Genomic DNA, 18,741 nt, shown 5'->3' with positions numbered 1-18,741 from the left:
GTCACTTTAATGAGAAAAGCTGGTCCACCTTAAGAGCCCACCTTAAGAGGCGGAGCCGGCATTACAGATACAGGAGGTTGGCTCCCGTCTATAGCTCGCTTGAGCGGAGGAGTTGTAGCCTCGTAGCATTTCTTCACCGACAGATAAACTGTACACACACTGTCTGCTCCACCTATTCTCATTCTAATTGTTGAGGCTGACAACAGACTGCAATTTGTGAAGAAATCTGTACATCTGGGCTACCACTTATACTTCTTCCTCTTGTATCTTAATATAGAATTATAATATAACGGACAGAATGTTATTTCATTAAACGTTGAATTTAACCAATCCCATTTGAGAAACATGATTTTTTGTATCTTAATTTTTAGATGCAAATTTGAACTGAATCTGAGCAACTTGAATACAGTTTTTTTATTTTTATTATTATACAATATTAGTCAATTTTAAGACAAAAAGGTTTTTAAAATCGCACCACTTTAAATTACCTATTGAAAGTTTTAAAGACGGAAATTCAAATTGATTATTTTTAAAGTAAAATATTTCAGTGCTATAAATTCAGTGTCATTTAAATTTCAACAGTACAGCTAGGGCTGGGCAATATATCCATATTATATCAATATCGTGATATATCGTCATAGATTTTGAAGAAGTGTTGACTTTTACTGGTTTTAAAAGCTGCATTACAGTAAAGTGATGTCATTTTCTGAACACACCAGACTGTTCTAAATGTTCTGTTATTTGCCCTTACCCACTTAGTCATTATATCTAGATTACTGATGATTATTTATCAAAAATCTCACTATAAATATTTTGTGAAAGCACCAACAGTCAACCCTACAATATCGATATCGAGGTCAAATTTATCATTTTCATTATCAGTTAATCGGAGAAATATTTTCTCAATTAATGGATTAATTGTTTGGTCTTTAAAATGTCAGAAAATGGTGAAAAAAAACAAAAAAAAACTAAATGGCTGCTTTTGAAGCAAGGGGTCATTAGGAAGAGTTACAGTCCATACTCCTCGCCTATGCTGATTGTGCAGAAGAAGGAGGGGACCCTGAAGATGAGCGTGGACTATCACCAACTCAAAGCAAAGACCCAAAAGGACGCATACCCCCTGCCTGAGTCGCTGGATGTGCTGGGAGGTATCTGGATGGTTTTCAACGCTTGACCTGGCCCGCGGTTACAACCAGGTGGTGTAGCAGAGGGTGACCGCCAGAAGACTGCGTTCTGCACACCGTTCAGCCTGTTTTAATTCAATCACGTGCATTTCTGCCTGTGCAATGCGCCGTGGACCTTCCAGCGCCTCATGGAGCGCATCTTCGGGGACAAGCATGTTCAGTCTCTGCTCCTGTACCTGGACAAAGTGGTGGTGTTTTCCACATCCTTCAACCAGCACCTCGCTCGCCTGCGAATGGTGCTGTCACGGTTCCATGAGCATGGTTTATAAGTCAAGTGGAGCAAGTGTTCGCTGTTCCAACGGGAGGTCTCGTACCTGGGCCATGTCATATCTGCAGAGGGGGAGCAACCGACCCTGAAAAAATACGTGCAGTGGAGATGTCCTAAAAACTTTGCAAAGCTCCAGTCTTTCTCGGGCTTTGCAGGTTATTACAGGAGTTTTGTGGAAAACTTCTCACGTATGGCAGCACCTTTCCATGCCCTCTCGGAGGAACACCAGTTCCTAAAGCTTATCAAGCTGCTTGTTTTATCCAACAACCAACAGCAGATATTTAATTTAGCAGACAAAGAAGAGCAGCACATTTGAGACAATAGAACCAGCATTTTTTGCTTGGAAAATGATTTAAGCAATTAATCAATTATCAAAATAGTCAGGGCTAATATCACAAACCTGTCTCACAAATTATACACCCTCAATTTAAAAAAAACTCCCCTTTCCCCCCAAAAAACACATTTTAACAGGGAAAAAGAGCAACTGAGGAAATGATAGATTATAGATTGTAAACATGAAGAATATGGACCTGCAGTGTTTATCAGGTGTGTCAGTGTGTGATAAACCAGGCTAGATAGTCTGCACTGTGAGGGCTTCCCTGGCTGCACACAGACACTAAACAAGAGGACTCCTAAAACAAAACACTCCTCACATTCACTTCCAAAATAACATAACAGCCCAGAATGAATCCGTGCATGTCGGCGGCAAAATGTGAAAACAGATTGTGAAGAAAGATATTTGTTTTGATTTTTCATCACAAAGAGACACAAAGGAGAAGCAGGCAGAGTGTGTGAGGTTTAACTTCACTACTCTGTTAGTCACCTGACAGCTGGATGACTGCACACACCTCACACACACCTCACACCACCTCACTCAGGTTGATAATTACCTCACTGAGGTCGCAGTCAGCAGCTGTACTGTGCAGTGTGTGTGCAGAGGTGGAAAACCTTTAACCACATCCAACCTTTCCCTTACGACAAACAGTTTGATATTAAGATAAGTCTATAGCACACCCTGCAACTTATGACCATTTTCATTATAGATCAATGTGTTTTCTTTTCCGATAGTCACTTTGTCATTTAGTTTATAGACTAATGACTTTTTAGTCTTTATTTTAGTTTTTAGTCTTCAAACCACTTGTTTTGTTCGACCAATGGTCCAAAACCCAAAGACACTCAGTTTAGGATTATATATAAAACAAATAAAAAGCAGCCAAATCATCACATTAGAGAAGCTGGAACCAGAGAATGATTGATATTTAATGATTAATCGAATATCAGAGTTGTTGTCAATTGATTTTGTGTCCATCAATTAAACAAATTGTTTCTCTACCTGATTTCTTTTCCTGTTACTTGAATAAATGAATTATGAAAAATACAAATAATTAACTACATTTTCAGGGGACTTTGTGGGGACTTTGACTGACCAGTTTTTCTTAAATCTTGACTACAGCTTGTTGACGGGTCTATAACACAACATCTAAACCTATGATATTAAAGTCTATGTTCCTTATTAACATCAGTAACTCAGCAGTTAAACCAATCTCTATATTTCCACCAGCTGTTTAAATGTCAAACTATTCAATTAGAGTATAGCACCTGTAATTTCTATGTTTACAAAATGTTTATTTGAGTCCAGTAATGCATCTTTATATTGTAGCATGTTCTGCTGCATGTAAAACCAACTGTCAGATAAACGTAGTGGAGTAAAAGTACAATGGCATTCCAGAAAAATACACAAAACTGCATATTATGATGGTATTACTAGCTGCACAGGTGGGGTAGTAGCACATTTAAATGCTTTTAGGCCAACATTAGAAGTATAAATGATTCTCAGCCTGCAACTTATGACAGACATTTTCTTTTACGACTAGTCAATTAGTCATTTTGTTTATAACATGTCAGAAAATAGTAACTAGACAGGTTCCCAGAGCCCAAGTTGATGTCTTCAAAGCGCTTGTTTTATTCGACCAGTGGTCCCAAACCCAAAGACAACCACAAAGTTTATGATTATATATAAAACAGATAAAAAGCACCAATAATCGTCACATTTGAGAAGCTGGAACCAGAGAATGATTCATTAATTTATCAAAATTGTTGTCCATTCATTTTCTGTCTATCGATTAATCATTGAAATGTTTCTCCACCTGATTTGTTTTTCATGTTAACTGAATAAATACAATATGAAAAATGCAAATAATTAAAATTTTCAGGGGGCATTGCGGGGACTTTGACTGACCAGTTTTTATTAAATCTTGACTACAGCTTGTTGACGGGTCTTTTAATACATCCTGGACTAACACCAGACAACATCTAAACCTAGGATATTAAAGTCTGCTTTTATTGTTTACCTTCTTTTTTTAACATCAGTAACTCAGCAGTAAATCAGAACTATATCTCCACCAGCTGTTTATATGTCAAACTCTTCAATTACAATATAGTAATAGTTATATAGTAATAGTATAGTAGGTCATTTCTCTGTTGACAAAATGTTTATTTGACTCCAGTAATGCATCATATATTGTATAGCGTAGCGAGTTCTGCTGCATGTAAAACCATGTTTTGCAAAGTTACTACAGCTGTCAGATAAATGTGGTGGCGTAGCATTCCAGAAATGGAAATACACAAAACTGCACACATCTGTGAAAGTGTGAGATCTTGCATAATTTAAACCTTTCTTCCATGGCAGAAATATTTGTAGTTTCTGGAGGTATGAAATCAGAAGGAGAAGATGGATTTCTGGTGCCTTAAATAAACCTGGCGGGTGTTAAAGTGTGTGTGGCTCCTCGGACACGGACGTAGGTATAGATGTTCATCTCTCCATCACACCCCCACCTCTGCATCCGTGTCCCGCTGTGTGGATCTAACCCACCGGGGCGACACACCCAGCAGATGCCCATCACCTCGCTCACGGGGACCTGTTTGCACTCTGCCAGCTCTGCCGGCGGTCGCTTACCTCTCTGCGGTCCTGCAGGCACTCCAGCACGGCCAGGTTGTTGGTCCAGGTGTGTTTGGGACAGAGGCGGGACAGGTCCTCCCGGCAGGCCTCCTCCTCCGACAGCTTCCAACCGGTCGCCCTTCGAGGCTGAGAGGCCCCAGCGGCAGCAGCAGCAGCAGCGGCGGCAGCAGCAGCAGCAGCAGCAGCGGCAGGTGCATCCTTGACCGGTGGATCTGCGGCTCTGAGGACGGGCGGGTTGGGCGGCTCGCCCGGGCCGCTGGCAACCTTCAAGCCGAGGACGGAGCCGAAGCCGCAGAGACAAACGGACGATAACAGCAACGGCAGCAGCTGAGAGTAACGGTACGCCGCCATCTTCACACCACCGTCAAGCTAGTCTTAATGACACTGCATCACTTCCGGACAGCAAGTTCACAATAAAAGCGTTTGACCAACCTAAATACACAACTTCCGGTCATTTTATCAATAGATTAAGCTTTTAGGACTGTAATTTAATATGAAATGAGATCAGATCGAGTTTCCCGCTTGTGTTCCCTTTTTATTTAAACATTTTACACTGATGAGTTGTAATATAAGACATTTTAAAAAGATTTGTATGATTTTGACTCCACATCCCATCAGTGGTAGAAAGTAGGCCCCTCAGATATTTGACTGAAGTATAAATAGTAATACTACAATGTAGAAATACTCTGTTACAAGTAAAAGTCCTGAATTCAAAATTGTACTTAAATATTAGCATCAAAATATACTTAAAAAGTAAAAGTACTCATTAAGCAAATTGGCATTTCAAAATAATATACATCATAGTATTGTATTATAATTATTGATGCATTAGTGTGTTCATCACTTTAATGTTGCAACTGGTAAAGGTGGAATCATTTTAATTACTTTATATACTGCTGGGTACACTGTAATTTATTTGTTGATTATTTTTTGTATTATTATTTAATATGAAATGATCAGCTCTAGAGTTTTACGCTTGTGTACCTTTATTTATATATATATATATATATATATATATATATATATATATTTTACACTGACATTAAGACATTTAAAAAAAGATATTTATGAATTTGACTCCACATCCCATCAGTGGTGGAAGAAGTAGCTACTAATACTACAGTGCAGAAAAAGTCTGTTACAAGGACACGTCCTGCATTCAGAATTTTATTTATAAGCTCCAAAATACATTTAAAAAGTAGAAGTACTCACGCAAAATGGCATTTCAAAATAATATACATTACATTATTGTATTATAGTTATTTATGCATTAGTGTATTCATCAATTTAATGTTGCAGCTGGTAAAGGTGGAGTAGTTTTAATTATTTGATACACTGCTGGGTATCTTAAACTATAATAATACATTATAATTTATTTGTTGATTATATTTTGTATTGATATTTAATATGAAATGAGCTCAGCTCTAGTTTTCTGCTTGCTTTTTTTTTTACATTTTTTTTTTTTTTTTACATTTTTACAGTGATGACTTGTAATATAAGACATTTTAAAAATATATTTATGATTTTGACTCCACATCCCATCAGTGGAAGAAAGAGAAGAAGTAGGCATACTCAGATATTTTACTTAAGTATAAATAGTAATACTACAGTGTAGAAATACTCTGTTACAAGTCCTGAATTCAAATTAACATCAAAATGTACTTAAAAAGTAAAAGTACTCGTGCAAAATGGCATTTCAAAATAATATATATTATATTATTGATTAATTATTGATGCAATAATGTGTTAATCACTGTAATGTTGCAGCTGGTAAAGGTGGAGTAATAATAGTAATAGTAATGGAGTTAATTACTTTATATACTGCTGGGTATCCTAACCTATAATAAACATCATAATTTATTAGATGATTATATTTTGTATTAATCTAAATCTGCCAAATAATGTTATCAAATAAATGTAGTGGAGTAAAAAATACAATATTTCCCTCTGAAATGTAGTCAAGCAGAAGTAAAGAGTAGCAGAAAATGAAAATGCTTGAGTAAATGCATATTTCCAACACTCTGTCCATATTGTGCTTACTGTGTAGCAGAGTTTGCAGCATTGATAATGTGAAGGAGACGGCTCATACTGACAAAACGATGTCACCTAAAGGTCCATTTAGCGGCTGCTCTGGAACTTTTGATGATCTCATCAGTGAATTGAGTTTTTTCAATTTCTGTGAGAGTTGGGTTTAAAAATCAATTCTCGACCCAGGAACAGCATGAAACATCCATGAATGCCTCCCATATCAATGGCAGAATCAAACATTTCTAATAGTGCATGCGGATCCAAGATCAGCCCAAAACTACAAGTTCTGGAGGTCATCCATGGGATTTGGCATGTATGAGTCATGTTTACTCAACAGTGATGTTTATATTTCCCTGGCCTATAATATTATAGCACATTTGGCCTCATATAGTTTTGTAGTGTGCATGTTAATCTAAATATTTTTAGACTGGCCTCAATTGCTCGATCGTATCAATTTGCCCTGTACAACATCAGGAAGATCAGACCCTATCTGTCAGAGCAACACAACTACTGGTACAGGCTCTTGTAATATCACACATTGACTACTGCAACTCCCTACTGGCAGGCATCCTGGCATGCACATTCAAACCTCTGCAGATGACTGGTCTTCAACCAACCCAAAACAGCGCACGTCACTCCGCTGTTCATATCCCTCCCTGGCTCCCAGTTGCCGCTCGCATCAAATTCAAAACCCTGTTGCTCGCTTGTTTCCGGCAGAGAACCATGGCCTCAGACTTGGAGGTACTAACTCTCATCCCGACCGCTTTACACTCTGCTGCAAACCGTCCCAGTGCGGGCTGCCGGTCACGGTTCGATGGAGCCAACAGAACCACATCATCTGCAAAGAGCAGAGACGCACTTCTGAGGTCCCCGAACCGGACACTCTCCTCCCCCTGGCTGCACCTTGAGATCCTGTCCATGAAAATCACAAACGGGATCGGTGAAAAGGGACAACCCTGGCGGAGACCAGGAGTGTTGGATTTGTGCCGAGTACACGGACACACCTCTCACTTTGGTTATAACTGTTAGTGATGATGATAATGCATTGCCTCTGTGCACTGCCTGTGTCCGATCGGACTTGAAGCTGTTGTACTTACTCACGTTGTTCCCTCCTATCTAGATCCTTGCTTGGGTTGTACAAACTCTCAGATATACGTCGCTTTGGACAAAAGCGTCTGCTAAATGAAATTGTAGAACTGTAGACTGAGGATCATAAAAATATGAACATGATAGATGAAAATATGAAATAGTTAAAAAATAAGATTATAAATGAACCTGATAATAAACTTTATAGCTGTAACATTGATGCTGGCAGGTGACAGTGTTAAAACGACAACATCTGTAATTTTCTTTGCATGTAGGAGGTGACATTAACACAGATACATCTGCAGATCTAAACTGGTGCTGACATTAATTTCCTTTCCTGTAGTGGCGCTGATTGCCAGATGTAGAGCTGGTCTGACATCGATGAGCTCTAATGAATCTGCAACCTGCTAAACATGAGTGAGTTTGTGAGACCCTACAATACTCACACTTCAACCCTAAAAGATACAAACAAGTGATTAAATATGTATTTTAAATAAATACCCACATTCCTTGATTTAAAATACAACAATTTCATGAAGGCTAAGTTCATCTAGGTTTTGGTTTAGCTTTTATTTAGTTTACTGTTAATTTTAAATTTCTTTTCTTTCATTTTGTTTTGATGTAGGCTACGCGGAGGCCGGGAGTGGCCATAGAGAGAAAAATAAATAACTGGAGGCCATGATTTATCAATTTGTGCGCACGAATTGTAATTCATGACTTCAATTTAATTCAATTATTTCCATGTTTTGGTTAATTTGTGTGCACGAGATAAGTGTAGCTATGTAACGTTGGGTTCACACTGGACGCAAAAGCACAATGATTTTCGGAGAAGGGCGCTGCCCATGTCCTTTCCATCATCCTCCAAAGTCACCAAACTGCCAACAATATAATCCACAAGCTCTCAATATCCTTGTTAATTGCCTTTTATTAACAATAATCCCTTGCAAAGCAAGTGCTGTCAACATGTCTTGATTACTCATCTCCAAGCTAAAGTAAAGCTTCATTAAAGAGTCTCCATCTACAACCAAGGATAAGTGTCTTCAGCAGGTGGACAGCTGGAATAAAACTGGAACTGCCAAAATGATTTAAATTATTTAATTTGTGCCCACAAATTATTCAAAACGTGGGAACGATTTCATTAAATTAATAAATTATGGCCTCGATATATATTTTTTCTTGGCCACTCACGGGCTCCGTAGGTTTGTTGTAAAAGCTGAGAAACCTAGATGTAGATGCTTTAGGAGAGAAGTATACTGGTTTATACTGGTTTACACATGTTTGTGTGTGGGTTCATACTGTATCTCCCGTCCCTGCAGTGTGTTTGAGCAGCTGAGTCAGAGCAATAAATTCTCCCAGTTTAGAGCTGACAGCTGCTTGGAGGCTTTTTCTGGTTGACCACCAGCCATACGTCAGTCCTGCTCTCAGAGTTAGTGATTTCATTTTAAAGGTATTTTATGGTATTTTTTTTAACCTTGATTCCCACACGTCTCTTAATAAGCTACTTGTTTTTTGATATATTTAGTTATATCATAAAGATATTGAAAGATGTTAATGTCTCTGCAAAGACATCAAGAATTCCCAGCAAGCATGCTGATGCTGTGGGAACCAATGCACGGGCATCGATCACAGTGACGTCCCACACCAACATACATGGACGTACTGAGGAGAGATGCTGGACAGTGCTGGCGAGCTAGCCAGATGTATGGAGGACTGAGACAGCTGGAAGCTCCGCTTGAAAGCCCGTCTGGGGACGACCCAATGATATCAATTCTGATAGTTGTATTATCACTATTTTCCATCCACCACTATTGGTTTTGTGTTATTAGTCCTACTTGTATTAGTTATTACAGCTGCTGGGCTATTATTGTGGTTGCTGTGCTCTCTCTCTCTCTCTCTCTCTCTCTCTCTCCCCCCCACCCCCTTTGACGCTATATAAAAATAAATTGAAATTGAAATTGAAATTGAAATATATTAAAACGCCTTTATTGTAATGGCTAATCATTAAAAGCCAACATGTTTCGACCCCTGTAGGTCTTCGTCAGGGCTTCAAAACAAACAGACAAGGCGGATGTGGCCTCACCTATATGGTCTCAACAACCAATGGGAGGCAGTCACATGATCACCATAGTATCACAAAATATTACAAAATATCACAAAGAAATAAAACAGAAACAAGTCATTTATGTCCATCATCAATGAAACTACTCGTACTTTTCAAAGGAGGCCGCAAAACAAACATGGTAGCCCATACAGAAAGAAGAAATACATATATATATATAATTTATATATATATAACTATGTCTTATTCACAGAAAGCTGGTAAAGTCTATATCCTCATTGAGACCAGGATACTTTTAGGCATCCAATCGATGGATCCAAAAAGTCTCCCTCTGGTAAAGTTTTTGTAAACCGTCCCCCCCCCCTTCCATCAGTAGCACTATGATACTCACTAAAGTGTCTAGCCATGGGGGAGTAGTCACAATTCCTGACTCTGATGGCATATTTATGGTCAGCAAGGCGATCTGTCAGACGTCTTTTTGTGCGATCTATGTAGAAAAAGCCCTCCTCACATGGACAAGACAGGCGCTATATGACAAAGGTAGTATTACAGTTAATAAAATCACTTTGTTTTATCTGTATTAACGGCATATTTTGATGCTTTGAGCACCATAAACAAAATGTAATTCACCTCCATTATATTGCTGGTGGTGGCAGAAGTTACAGCATCTATTATATCTTCTTTACATTAAGCACAACCTGCTGTTACTTGAACACTTGACTACCAATGGATCAAATACAAATAAATATTGTAATGTTTGACTTTACATGAGTCACTATCCAGCAAGATGTCTTTATATTCCCTGAATGAATCTGTGCTGAGTCCCCATTACTGTCAGTGAAATAGCAGCAATGAAACCAACACAGAGACAGATGAAAGCAACCGTCAGCTGTTCCAGACTACAGCTGAGCTGACTCACACAGAAACCCCTCCACACTTTAGGAAACTGAGCTTTCATTGTCTTTGTAGAAGATCATGTGTTGGCTGCTTTTATTTTCTCTTCAAGTATCACAGATGACTCTTTATAAATATCAGACTTTGTCTCCTGATAGTAGAGTTAGTAGAGTTAGTAGAGTGCATCACAAGCTACTTACAGTTCCCTCTGAAGGTTTTACTCAGACTTTTATACAAAGACCAGAAACAACGTGTTAGTCCATCTCTTAATACTCGCTGACTTCCTGTCTGTGTCACTCAGCGTCAAGCCCATTGGTTCCTACTAAATCAGAATCAGATTTATTTTGCCAAGTACATACATAAAAGGAATTTGACTCCGATTTTATGCATCTCTTTCAATGTACTCACATAAAAATAGAAATAACAGCTAGGAACAAGTTGGACAAAATAAAGGTGAGGAATAGACAGGACTGTTGTGTACACAAGTAGTGAAAAAAATAATATTAGGACTGTCAAAGTTAACGTGATAATAAGACGTTAACACAGATTCTTTTTAACGCCACTAATCTCTTTAACGCAACTTGCAATTTTTAGGTTGTAACGGGCTCAGTTTTAAAGCTAGCGCTTGTCATGAAGGAGGTTAAATAACGCACCAAACTTACGCAACATTTTGTTGAGGAAAAACTGTCATGGCCATTTTCAGAGGGGTCCCTTGACCTCTGACCTCCAGATATGTGAATGTAAATGGGTTCTATGGGTACCCACGAGTCTCCCCTTTACAGACATGCCCACTTTATGATAATCACATGCAGTTTGGGGCAAGTCATAGTCAAGTCAGTACACTGACACACTGACAGCTGTTGTTGCCTGTTGGGCTGCAGTTTGCCATGTTATGATTTGAGCATATTTTTATGCTAAATGCAGTACCTGTGAGGGTTTCTGGAAAATATTTGTCATTGTTTGGTGTTGTTAATTGATTTCCAATAATAAATATATACATACATTTGCATAAAGCAGCATATTTGTCCACTCCCATGTTGATAAGAGTATTAAATACTTAACAAATCTCCCTTTAAGGTACATTTTAATAGAAAAAAAAAGATTAACTATGACCACCATGCGATTAATCGCAATTAAATATTCTAATTGATTGACAGCCCAAATGAAAATATATATAAAAAGCACCAATGACCAACAATAAAATAAGAAAACAATAATCAAATAAAATGTCTATATACAAGTCAAGTGTTCTCGAAGTTGTAAACAATACAAGTAGTGCAAAGAAATAAAGACTGAGTATACTTTATCTGCCTTTGTTGGGGACTATTTTCAGTGGAGAATTAATCCACATGTGGTGCTCTAGTGTGTATTAGTGGCAGCAGGACGGTGGATGTGTGATTGAGTCAGAATAAAGTCCAGTGTGTGTGTTCATGGTGATGAAGGAACATGTCACCCAGTGACACAGTGAGGCTCAATGATGTGTTTTAATGGAACTCACAGAGGAAGAACAGATATCAGGCTGATACACACACAATACTTGTTAGCAAATACATTCACTGTTTTGGTCTTTATGTGAGATGTATCCCCTAACCAAGAGAATGTACGATAAACCCTACAAATCTGAACTAAATCTGTGTAGAGTCCTCCCCAGGGTACACCAGGGTCCCACATTGTCTAAAGATGCTTCCAGAAGAAAATTCCTGAAGCGTCTGTTCGAGGCTCAGCTGCCGCCATCGACCCCTCTGTCTGGAATTCAACCGACAGCTTCTGAAGACAACTGCTGCTGGTCGATCACACACACACACACACACACACACACACACACAGAACCAGCGTCTATAAAGAGACCAGAAAGCTGTGCTATGTCCATTCATCTCTCAGGAATCAGCTGCAGTCAGGATGGCAGAGTAAGTCCTGATCTGAACTTTGGAGACTTTGTGAAAAACTCACAGAATCCTTGTTAATCCTTTTCCTTCTCCTTCCTTCCTGTTTCTTAAAGGAAAAAGATGTCGTCGAGCCGGAGGAATCAGCTCAAGGTAGAGTAACATGGTGGTAATTAAGGCCTGAAGTTTGGTGTTTAAAACTGAGGCACTACAGGTGAATAGGGTAAAATGTTGAACTAATAGATATCACCATGATACTTCCCCAGTTGATTACTTACCTTAAATATTAAATATTATGTTTAAATATGCAAATGAGGCATTATTGTATTAAATATGTGCTAATATGCATACATTTCTACAAAAGAAATCAAACATTGGATAAAGACATGTTCAAAAGTCTTGTTTCATTTTGTTGACATATTAGAGTCAAAAGATTTTACAGAGGGAATGTTGGATATCTCTTTTTATCTCTCCATAAACCAGAAAATACTGCCATAAAAGAACAAAAAACTATTTTCACCATGGTATTAGGAATCAAATGTTGAATAAATCAGGCTATGAGTGATATATGAACAGAATATAGATAGGATTAAAACTGGAAAGTTTGGTGAATGTAAGATGGAGATTTCTGCCTCAGAGTCTAAGAATAAATTATTATTATTTTTTATTTTTTGAGAAAATGGCATTTAAATATATTTATTGTAAAATTTCAGACATTTTGACACTACATGTGAATAGGGTAAACATGTTTAACTAATATATAACACCATGAAACTATTCACAAATGCACACAGAAGGATTCACAAGTGTATTTTCTGATTTATATATACGTAAATGATTCTCTCCACAAAAATATTTTTCGATCCACCCTCAAGGGGGACACGCTCATGTGATTAGCTGATAAGGAGGGAGACATCTGTTTGGCTACAGATGATACCTTGTTGAAAACTAGAATGGCACTTGGAGAGCGCAGACTTCCGGCAAGATGCCCGAGTCGATCGCCCCCCCTCTCCGTGCAGCTTGCGCCCTCATCCACCTGTATTGTTGTTTATGTTGAGATCAGCTGTATGTAGCGGAGCATCGTAAAACATTTCATTCAAACTGGACAGAAACTAAATAAAACTCCCCTAAACCGTCGTCGTTACTCTTTCCAACAATCACCAAGTGTGCTTTGGTCCAACTCAACTGGAATTTCACCGAGTTTAATGTGAAAAAACGCAGAATCTACAGGTGCCCCCCCCCTCCCTCCACGCCCCACTCTGTCTCTGTCCCTCTGTAGGCAGAAGGAAAGAATCATGAACAGTCATCAGTTACACTGCACATGTCCTAAAGCCTGTGGTGCACAGGCTGAGCGGAGTTATTAAAAAAAATTCCCGAAGGCAGATCATGATTCGGATCACCACCAAAATCTAATGGATTGTTCATTGTGCTACACCCCACCCCTCCAAAAAATGTCATTCAAATCAATCTCGGACTTTTGGAGTAATCCTCCAAACGGACAAACCAACAAACCAACAAACCAACAAACCAACAAACCGACAAACAAACAAACAAACCAACAAACAAACCAACCAACAAACCAACAAACAAACCAACCAACAAACCGGTGAAAACATAACCTCCTTCCTAGGCCTTCGGCCTTGGCGGAGGTTAAAATGCATTTGTAGATCAGTGCACTTCAGGGGAGTCTCATAAACCCACCCAAATGCAGTGCAGCTGACACATAACAAGCAGTTTCTAAATGCAGGTTCAACAGTTTTTATATAATTGTAACAACATCCAAATATGTTTTTGATGAAACTTGCAAATACGTTTAAATACATATATTTGTGGATTTCTATTACATGTATTTAAAACAAGACATATTTGTGCGTGCATCGGAAATGACTGCATGGTCATCCTTAGAACAAAATACACATTTGTAGTCTTTAACTGGTGAGGAAAATATCAGAATTTCTTTTTATAATTAGTTTAATATTATATCTTTGTTGAACCAGGATGTTAATGAAGAATGGCAGAATAAAAGAAGTATGAAAAAGATAGGAAAAGAAGAAAATACATGTAAGCATGGCTTTAAAAATGCATTTTTTCCTCAAAGAGACAGGCGAGACAGAGGGTGAGTCAGACAGTAGGAGAACAATAATGTGTTTTTTTGAACATTTAAACATGTTCTAGCAGAAACCCTAAATACAAGTATGAACCTGAAAATGAGCTTAATTATGTCTCCTTTAAAGTAGCTGCACTAGAATAGATAGGGTACTATTTCTGTCTCCGTATGTCGGGGTGTGATGAACGTTTCAGCCTCTCTGAGCTTTTACCAGCTCTTTATGCTTTAATCCAGTTTCATGTATTTCTGTTTGGTGACTAAAAAACATTTGACTAAGTGCAGTATTTACCTGTTTTAAAAAAACAACAACTTTTGTCCTCCTAATAAACAAACACTTGATCAAGACTTGGTCATCCTTCAGCGTCAGCCTGGTGCTGCGGTGCGTTGAACTCTCTCCTCTTCCTCCTCCTCCTCCTCCTCCTCCTCCTTTTCCTCTCAGAGCTTGCTGCTGCAGATCGTTGAGGCGATACTGGAGGAGGAGGCGCAGGAGGACGAGGAGGAGAAGATGAAGCACATGGAGGAGAACTGCCCCGCCCTCTCCATCCCAGGCTGCATGCAGGAGCTCCAGGTAAACCTCCTCCATCACCCTAGATGCTGGGTGGAGGAAAACAAACTGAACAGACATGGCAGATGTTTATAGGACTGTAGAGACTATAAAGCTAAATGAGCTTATTACTGTACTTGCCAATAACATTTGAACACATATTATTTTAACAAACACATATTGTTTATTTTTTAACATTCAACAGCAGCTACCATGAGTCTTTGCCACTGGGGCCTCCTGGGAAAACAAAAACTCCCACGGGAGCTCCGACTGCTGAACGCAAACAATACAAACAAACAAAACCCCATCATTGTTTTCATCCTCTAAAATCCACTGGAGACACTTTTCACTGGTCCCCCCACTTCTGATTTTGGTTTGGTGGTAGTCTCTCTTGACATTGTCCTCTTACTGTCCAGCTGTCATTGCCAAGAGAGAAATACAATTCCAGTAACTTATCTGACGTTTGCTCATTTGGATGTGCTACAAGTATTACAGTATTACAGTACGAACAGCAGGGAGGACATTTTTGTCCTCAATCATATCTCTATACTACTTCCTCTTGGGCTTCATCATGCCTCCTGTACATGATTCATTGAGATATATACTGTATATATATATGTATATATATATATATATTAGGGATGGAACGGTTCAGATAAAAAATCTGTGTATGAATTGTTCAGTTCATTTGAAATAAGTTATGAGGCCGATTGTGTTTTATTTCATGTAGAGTTAGGCTCCCGTTTATTGTCACACTAGAAATCAAGGCCTATGGAAGGAGGCTGGGACACGGGCGGACATGAATCTTGAGGTACGGGGTTTAACACATGCGCAGTGTAACTGAAGCTGCGGTCGTGCGTTGCTATTGGCTCAAGTGAGTGAGTCTGCTGTATAGGAGCATTACAGATTTAGTGTTACCATGAAAATGACGGGAAAAAAGTGGTGGAATAAACGGTGACTGTGTGAGCACTGTGCAACACACGTGGTTGATGCTAGCGGCAACACTCCGGGTAGAAAAGAGCAACTCCTTCTCCCCGCTGCATTTAAACAGCCTCTACATGCAGACTCAGACTCAGACTCAGACTCAGGCTCAGACTCAGACAGGGTAAAAACACAACTACTGCATCAGGGAGGTTTATAGTGAAAGATATGCAGCCTTATGCAGTCGTGGAGGACGCTGGAATTCAGCATATGATTAACGTTACGTTACTTGAGCCGCGCTATAATATTTCCTGTACTTTTTCTGTCTTCGGGTCTCTTCTTGGTGTCTAGTACCGAGGCACAAGTCCCGCTTTAGCTCTGACAGATACAGAGCGGTGATATTTGACAGATGAGAATGGGTTGTGTTTTCTGTGTGTGTGCTCCAGACAGTGTTCCCACTGCTCCTCTGCCTCTCCGTGTCATTAGTTTGACAGAGAGCAGCGCTGAGCTACAGCGGACAGGATGAAGCTGCCCTTCGGCTGCATTCATTCAAAATCCTGCAACTCGGCACCCTCCTGCAGGGTTGTGCGGAGGTGTTCAGAGTTAGTTGTGTGTTATTTGTGCTTTAGAACGTAACTGCCATGAAACAGTCAGAAAATAATATTTTATTTCACTGCTTTGTTCTCAATAACGCCACTCCCTCTCTTCATTCAGGCTTGAATTCTGTGTGTTTATAAACAGCAACCGACAACAGTTCCATTATTATACCTTTAATATTTTAAAAATCAACCATGGATAAAATGACTATATGCAGTTCAGAGGTTTTTTTTGCATCCTTCAGCTCATCGTTTGATTTTACTGCACATCATCCTCGTTTCCAGTCACAGCAGGCAGCTGTTTCCTGTGACGACAGAGTGGTAAACATAGAGTGGAGCGTTTAACAACTAAAGAGAAGGATATTTCTCTCAAGAGTCGGTAGAGACCAAACACAGAGCTAAAAGAGAGAGACTATTGGACTTACATTCATCAGAAACACGACTCCAAATGAATGATGATATTGTTCTGTATCTGCTAGATGTACAAGTGAATATTTGCTAACAAGTTCACCAACAACTTTCTAATCTGATAATGTGTCTGTGTTGTGTTTACAACTGCTTCCACTGCCCCCAAAGTGGCCAAAAAAGAGAGAAAAACGTCAATGAACGCAGCTTCAATTTCAAAAGTCAAACACCTAACTCCTTTCTGGGAATACTGCAGCTTTGTGCAGGGATCCATTTTTCTAATTTGGGTTACCTGTTTTGTGTCAAACACAAAATAATAACACCGACAGGAGCATCAAATGTTGACAGAATGCTAAGTTTCTATTGAAGGCTCGTCCTTCCCCTCTTTCTCTTTTCTTTATTCTTTTCTTTATTACAACAACCAGGAACTGTGCCGGAAACTACACAAGCAGATTGATTTGGTGGACGAGGACCGATACGACGTGGAGGTCAAAGTAACAATGTCCAATAAGGAGGTACGGCTTCTTCAAGTTTGACGTCCTGCCACAGGTTTTTTGTTTCTTATTTCCATATAAAGTGTCCACTGATTTCAATAACACCATGTTTTATACATATGAGCTAGTCATTTAAATTTGATCTTTTGGATCATGTGTCAGAGCTGCCTCAATTATTGTCTCATTTTTTATTATTCTACCCGTCGTTGTCCACAGAAACAATGCACAATAATTAATACATATTAAGGCTGGTCTTGTAAACAAGTATCTATCCATCAAGACAACCTATTTTCCATTGAAACAGACTGTAGATCTTTAAATACACACCCTGACAGGTGGTCTGAGTAAATGTCTCTGTCTCCGTCAGATCAACGACCTGAAGCTGAAGGTTCAGGATCTGAAGGGGAAGTTTAAGAAGCCGGCCCTGAAGAAGGTGCGGATGTCGGCCGACGCCATGCTGGCCGCTCTGCTGGGCTCCAAACATAAAGTGTCCATGGACCTGAGAGCCAACCTGAAGCAGGTCAAGAAGGAGGTCAAAGAGGAGGTGTGTGTTTATTAGACACTGAAGGACAATTACAGCACAATTACATTTTATTTTGGTTTGACTAATTCCTCTATCTCCTCTGGTTTCTGTGGTTTCAGCTCTCACTTAGAGAGCCTTCACTATTTATTATTAGTGATTTGAATCTGTCTGTGTGTGTGTTTCTTTGCAGGAGAAGCAATCGGGCGACTGGAGGAAGAACATTGAAGACAAGGCCGGGATGGACGGCAGGAAGAAGATGTTCCAGACAGAAGCTTAAACAGCAGCGTGTTGTTCCTCTGTTAACCAGTATTATTCATTTCTGTGTATTATGTCAGTTCATGTTGTTGGCAATGTGTATAGAATAAATAAATCATTTGATGCTTTTGTGTGTTTCGTAATGATAATTGAAAAATCATGAAATAGAAATATACAGAACACGGGTTGCAAGTAGGGTTGTAACGGTATGATAACCGTCTAAGAAAATATCACAGTATATGGTATATTACACTTAGTATTACCTTCGCCAAGGCCAAAGGCAAAGCGCAAAGCGGTCGGGGATCGTAAAGGAGTGACACCTGCATTACCAGATGTTAAACGCTTTTTATTGGGACAAGATGTGTATACTCTACATGCCAAGGAAGGCTAAAACATTTCCGAGGAATAGGGTTTTGGTTAGTGGCATCGACAAGGCAAGGCAGCTTTATTTGTATAGCACATTTCAGCAACAGGGCAATTCAAAGTGCTTTACATAGACATTCAAGAACATTGCAAGTGCAAAAGAACATTAAGA

General features: G+C 39.2%; 2 protein-coding genes across 2 annotated transcripts in view; one reads left to right on the top strand and one right to left on the bottom strand.

Moving 5' to 3' along the window:
• Positions 1–4,806, bottom strand: part of LOC119476603 (Golgi apparatus protein 1-like) — a 46,909-nt gene extending 42,103 nt beyond the window's left edge. The window contains 1 exon segment of the mRNA XM_037750003.1: positions 4,409–4,806. Within this exon segment, the coding sequence (XP_037605931.1) occupies positions 4,409–4,762 (354 nt within the window). The 5' untranslated portion in view covers positions 4,763–4,806.
• Positions 4,807–12,339: 7,533 nt separating this feature from the next.
• On the top strand, positions 12,340–18,339 carry LOC119500516 (troponin I, fast skeletal muscle-like). Its single transcript, XM_037790285.1, has 6 exons — positions 12,340–12,385; positions 12,478–12,514; positions 14,908–15,036; positions 17,360–17,449; positions 17,796–17,972; positions 18,142–18,339. Exons 1-6 carry the CDS (start codon positions 12,378–12,380, stop codon positions 18,226–18,228), a joined length of 528 nt encoding a protein of 175 aa, XP_037646213.1. The 5' UTR covers positions 12,340–12,377; the 3' UTR covers positions 18,229–18,339.
• The last annotated feature ends 402 nt before the right edge of the window (positions 18,340–18,741 follow it).

Source organism: Sebastes umbrosus, chromosome 2 (genome assembly GCF_015220745.1).
Source record: "Sebastes umbrosus isolate fSebUmb1 chromosome 2, fSebUmb1.pri, whole genome shotgun sequence".
In the NCBI taxonomy this organism is placed as follows: Eukaryota; Metazoa; Chordata; class Actinopteri; order Perciformes; family Sebastidae; genus Sebastes; species Sebastes umbrosus.
This window is presented reverse-complemented; position numbering and strand designations above follow the sequence as displayed.

What these genes read in the sequence shown, in the direction of transcription:
- LOC119500516 (XM_037790285.1), top strand. An exon ending in GCCGGAGGAATCAGCTCAAG is followed by an intron (nt 12,515 to 14,907) that starts GTAGAGTAACAT and finishes TTTTCCTCTCAG; the next exon opens with AGCTTGCTGCTGCAGATCGT. An exon ending in AGAAGGAGGTCAAAGAGGAG is followed by an intron (nt 17,973 to 18,141) that starts GTGTGTGTTTAT and finishes GTTTCTTTGCAG; the next exon opens with GAGAAGCAATCGGGCGACTG.